Below are 6,000 nucleotides of genomic sequence, written 5' to 3' on the forward strand. Positions count from 1 at the left end.
GTTGTGGAAATGGACTATTTCCTTCTAGAAATAGTGTATAAGGAATAGGGATAAAGCTTCTAAGAGAAAGGTCTTAAATTTAATTAGAAAATTGTGTTGGGGTGTTGTGGGGGAGGAAAACCAACCAAAAGAATAGCTGTAAATCCAAAGCAATTTGAACCTCCAAAACAGATGGTTGCTTAGGCCTAATTGGGAATAAAAAATTGTTTGGTCAGAATGTATTTTCTAGTCCTTGCTTCATTATAAGTGCCTATACTTCAAAGAGTATCATTTCTCTTTGGTTCTGAGTTTACTGCACAATAGTCAGCAGATCTGAACCTCTTGATCAAAATGTAAAGCAGGCTATTTTCACCAAGGTCTGATTTTGTAGCTATTTACCTCTTAGCACCAATACAGCTTTGTTTGGTTCACTTTAGCAAATGTTTGTCTATTGTAATAATGAATAGACAATGTTTTACCTTGGTCCCTGTCCTGGAACCTTTATGTGGGATTGCTTTTGGAATGCTTTATTTCTTGTTCTTGAATACATCTTTGGATTTGTGAAAAAGAAAGAGAAACAGTGAGTCATTATCTAACTAGAAGAAAATTTGACTTATGTTTGCATGAACATTTGGAAGCTTATTTTGAATATTTAAAATTTTCCTTGTGTTGTTGGGGATACGTTTCATGATGATTTTAAATATTTGTGTTACACACATATTTAGATTTTAGATGAATGAACTGAAATAGCCTTCATTATAAAATGTCAGTTTGTGAGTTCCTTGTTTTAAACTGCAGTGGACTTTTGTTATAATGGTGTAAGGTTAAACTTTGGTATAATGTATATTCATCTCAAATCATAGAAGAGATGAAAAATAGTAGATTGGATAGTAGAAAGATGATGGAAGAACAAGTCACCAGAAGATGAACGAAACCAAAGTAGTACTTGCCATGTGCTACATGCTTTACATATATCACCTAATTTATTTTCTAAAGAACCCCATAATGAGGCTATTAAAATCTCCATGTTATGAATGTGATACTGAGACTCAGAGAAGTAAATTACCCAGGAGCATAGAACTAGTCACTGGCTAAGATAATATTTAAATGCATGTTCTTTCCATTAGGCAAAGTGGATTTGACATGATGATAAGTTGTATGGTGGTAGTGCTTAGAAGAATGATTCTTACAGTAAAATTACTTCTCAGTCACCATGTACCAAGGAGCAGGTATTTGGGTAGCTTTTTTTATGACATAGAATTGAGAATGTAAATCTGGGCTTCAGATAAAAAAGAAACAGGCATATTTAGTGTATAAAAGAATCTCAAAGCTTGCAAGATTAAAATGATGGAAATAAGGGAAAAGCAGAATGAAAGAAAAAATATCTTAATAATGGTTAAAGACAGACCTTGGTAGTTAGAAGATGACTGAAAGGTTGAAAGTCTTTAATTCAGTCTTTGCTCTTATGAAAAGTTTTGTTAAGAAGGGGAAATGTTCTGTGGTAAGTGCCTATTGTTTCTAGAAATTACTTTTTGTTTTGTGAATTGATTGGGGCACTTTCAATGGATTCTGTCATGAACAAGGATAATACTGAAAATTTGTATGTATATGGGAACATTAGTAAGGGACTATTTTTGAGAAAAAAAATAGAAGAGGTGGCTCAAGATCTTCTGAGGAAGAACTTTGGAGGCAACAAACACCATTCCTAATTCTTGGGTGATAAAACTGGATATTTCCCTGAAAACATTCAGAATGAGAACTGTTACAGAACTGCCCTGTTGGAAGATAACTTCTTAGTCATAGGCTTTCTTTTGGATCCTTTTTAATTAGACTTAGAAAGCAATCCATTAAAATGGCAATTAATGGATGTTTGCTTTAGAGAATGAGAACTCAGACTGGAAGACAATATATGCAAATCATGTATATGATAAAGGACACATTCAGAATATGTAAAGAACTCTGAAAATTCAACAGAAATAAAATAACTCAATTGAAAACAGGTGAAAGATGTGAACAGATTCTTTACTAAAGAGAATATAAAGATGGCAAAAAAGAACATGGAAAGATATTCAACATCATTAGTAATTAAGAAATGCAAATTAAAGCCATGATGAAATATAACTACACACCTATTAAAATGGATTTACAAAACCTGCTGACAATACTAAATGTTGATGAGGATGGGAAGAAATTGGAACTCTCTTACATTGCGAGTTGGAATGCAAAAGTGAGCTGCTCTCGAAAACTGTCATTTATTGCAAAATTAAATGTGTGCTTTTCATAGGAGTATTATCCCACTACTAGATATTTACCATAGAGAAATGGAAGCTAGTGTTTTATAAAAACGGGATCATAAATACTTACAGCACTCTATTTATAACTGTCCCAAACTGGAGGTAACTCAGATGTTCTTTAAAAGATAAATGGATAGACAATTGTAATACACCTATTCAATGGAATTCTATTCAGCAGTATCAACTTGAATGAATATTAGAGGTTTTAAGCTAAGTGAAAGAAGTCCAACTTGGTTACATGTCATTTGTATGACATTCTGGATAAAATGAAACTATGGGACTAGAAAACACATCAGTGGTTAACAGGGTTTGTGAGTATGTGGAAGAAGTAAATAAAAAAGGAATTGCATGAAAGATTTTTGGGGACTTACAAGAAAGTTCGGTGATTTGGTTATGGTGGCAGTTACTTGAATCTAAACATGTTTAAAATTCTTAGGAATTGAACATAGAAAGGTAAAGTCAATTCATTTTTAACTGCATAATAGTTAAAAAAATTAGGATAGTAAAATCATTCTATCTCCTCCACTGCTGCCCCACCCCAAAAAGGCATTTGCATTTTGACAAGAATATTAGGATTTCCACATGAATTGAACCTGTTTCTTTTTTTCTTTTTTGACAACTAGGCACTGATACGATTAGGTTCATTTCTGACAATTTTCCCTTCAGATCGATTCACTTTTTTAAAATATTTTAATACTTATGGGTTATTATTGAGTTCTGATCTAGAGCCAGGCTGCCTTTTTAAGTAACTTAACCACATCTCTGATATAACACATTGTGTATTGCTTTCATGGTTTATAGAAAAATGTCAGATAAGTATGGGCCATGGGAAGGCATTTTCCACACATTTGATATATGACTTTAGGCTTAACTCCCTTATGTTAAGTTTTCTTAGCTTTTAAATGATAACATTGTGAGGTTTAAATGACATAATCTCTGAAAAATAACTCTCAACAATCCTATCCCAGAATGAATGATCAATACAATTGTTTCTCTCTCACACTCCTCTTCTTACATTATTTATTTTTATTCCTTTTCCTTTACTTCCTTTCTTCTATTCCTTATTTTATTTCTTCCTTCCTCTCATTGGATTTATCACAAATGTTATATTTGTGCATTGGTGTACTTAGACTTCTTATAGTAAGGAAATTTTTATTTTAAAAATGCTTTGAATTCTTACAGGTGAAAGAGATGATAAAATGGAATGGGAAAACCAAACCATTTTGGTGGAATTTTTTCTGAAGGGGCTTTCTGGTTACCCAAGGCTTGAGGTACTTTTTTTTGTGCTCATCTTATTAATGTATGTGGTCATCCTTCTGGGCAATGGTACCCTCATCATAATCAGCATCCTGGATTCTCACCTCCACAGCCCTATGTACTTCTTCCTGGGGAACCTCTCCTTCTTGGATATCTGCTACACTACCACCTCCATTCCTTCTACTCTGGTGAGCTTCCTCTCAGAAAGAAAGACCATTTCCTTCTCTGGCTGTGCAGTGCAGATGTTCCTTGGCTTGGCCATGGGCACAACAGAGTGTGTGCTCCTGGGCATGATGGCCTTTGACCGCTATGTGGCCATCTGTAATCCTCTGAGATATCTCATCATCATGAGCAAGAATTCCTATGTGACCATGGCAGCTGGCTCCTGGTTTTTAGGAGTTGTCAATTCTGCAGTGCAAACTGCATTTGTGGTACAGTTGCCTTTCTGCAGGAATAACATCATCAATCATTTCTCCTGTGAAATTCTGGCTGTCATGAAGATGGCCTGTGCTGACATTTCAGGTAATGAGCTCATCATGCTTGTGGCCACAACATTGTTCACTCTGATGCCACTGCTCTTGATTGTCATTTCTTACTCATTAATCGTTTCCAGCATCCTCAAGATCCGCTCCTCTGAGGGCAGAAGCAAAGCCTTCTCTACGTGCTCAGCCCATCTGACTGTGGTAATAATATTCTATGGTACCATTCTCTCCATGTACATGAAACCCAAGTCTAAAGACACACTTGATTCAGATGGTCTGGATGCAACAGACAAACTTATATCCATGTTCTATGGGGTGATGACTCCCATGATGAATCCTTTAATCTATAGTCTTAGGAATAAGGATGTAAAGGAGGCATTAAAAAATTTACTGAACAGAAGATTATTTAACAAGTGATTGGAAAATGTATTGGGCTGCGAATTAATGGGACATTGTTGAAACTTGATAATTATGTTGGAATTTTGGTTAATTTTACTGGTATCTGTGCTGTTATGTTAAAATTACTAGATGCTCATAAAGAATTTTCATGGTACAAGACAATAGGCTGAGGAATAGAGAGAAGTCACATGGCATCAAGAGATGGCTACTTTTTTGAACAGTTTCTTCATAGTCTGTATTTTTTTGCAGTATTGAAGTAGGAAGTTGTGTATAGTTTTATGCTCATTTTTTGAATCCATACATTATTTCATAGGCAACGATTCATCAAATCCTTAAAAATAAAGTTCTCTATTGTGAAGAAAAAAAGTCAACAGAAAATCCCCCAAATCCTTCATTTATATTTTCTATTGGAGAGCCTTCTATTGCAGTTTTACATCAATCTGAAAATCTTAAGCCATCAAATGCTATTAAATTATTTATTTATTTAGTACTGGGTATTTAATTTAATCTGGAGGTGATTTACCACTGAGCTACATCCCCAGTTTTTTTTTTTTATTTTTTTTTATTTTGAGACAGGGTCTTGCCAAATTACTGAGGCCAACAGCAACCTTGTGATCCCCCTGCCTCAACCTTCCAAGTCACTAGGATTATAGGTGTGTGCCACACAACCCAGTTCAAGTGTTATTTTTTTTTTTCAGCATTAAAATTTTTCCCCCTGTGGAACTCTAAAATGCTAAGTTTTGGGACTATGGAGGGAATAGATAAACAGGGATTAGGGGTGGGGGGTTCTCTAGAATTAATCAAGATGCTCTAATCTCTTTTTTTTCTTTCAACTTTCATGTTAGTTTTAGCATAACAAAAATGCAAAATTAAAAGAATGTGTTTGAAAATGAGCCTGCTTTTTCAGATAAGAATATGGATAATAATATGAGATGAAGATCATATCCTTTCCCATTTTTAAGAATCCAGATTTGTTTGCTATTCTGAGGAAATTGCAGTACTTTTCCAGATCTTATTAGAGTATCCAAGATTTTCTTTTTAATGGGATTTACCCTGTTCATGTCTTGTCCCTTTTCTAATGAGATCTGAGACCTTGGTGATCTGAGGAAGTGGAGGATTGAGTGATGGTGGGCAGGAGATGACATTATCTTGCTTTTCCTTGGTTTTCTCCTTGACTCCTTCCTCTATCTGAATAACTCTTCTAATTTATGGCCCAAGATCCCTGAGAGAGCATGTTCAGGAGTGAGTCACATCATAGGAAGTCTAATTAGCTGAATACCTTTTATACCGATGGAAAAGTAAATTCGGAGGATGTCGGGCACAAACACTTTTTATATAGGCAAATATGAGTTAAATGTTTGTGAGAGCTTTGTGTATAGTCATTCATTTCATATTTTCAAATTTTCTTTTAATTTTAGTGGAAGGAATAGGAGCCATATTTAGTTACATCTAATTTCCATTATAGTTATTTACACATTAAATCTGTATTAGCTTTATGGAGTCATAAAAGTCTTCATTTATTTTGACTCATTCATTTCACTTTTAGAATTCTATCTTAACAAACTAATTTGAAATTATTTTGTTAAAAT

At 34.3% G+C, this 6,000-nt stretch overlaps 1 protein-coding gene across 1 annotated transcript; it reads left to right on the forward strand.

Annotated features, from left to right (window-relative positions):
• The first annotated feature begins 3,472 nt into the window (after positions 1 to 3,472).
• Positions 3,473 to 4,429, forward strand: LOC124964640 (olfactory receptor 13C9). Its single transcript, XM_047525181.1, has one exon. The coding sequence runs from the start codon at positions 3,473 to 3,475 to the stop codon at positions 4,427 to 4,429; it is 957 nt and encodes a 318-aa protein (XP_047381137.1).
• The last annotated feature ends 1,571 nt before the right edge of the window (positions 4,430 to 6,000 follow it).

This window comes from Sciurus carolinensis, chromosome 14 (genome assembly GCF_902686445.1).
Source record: "Sciurus carolinensis chromosome 14, mSciCar1.2, whole genome shotgun sequence".
Lineage (NCBI taxonomy): Eukaryota > Metazoa > Chordata > Mammalia > Rodentia > Sciuridae > Sciurus > Sciurus carolinensis.

Excerpts from the sequence above, each read along its gene's own strand:
- LOC124964640 (XM_047525181.1), top strand. The coding sequence starts at position 3,473 with ATGGAATGGGAAAACCAAACCATTTTGGTGGAATTTTTTCTGAAGGGG.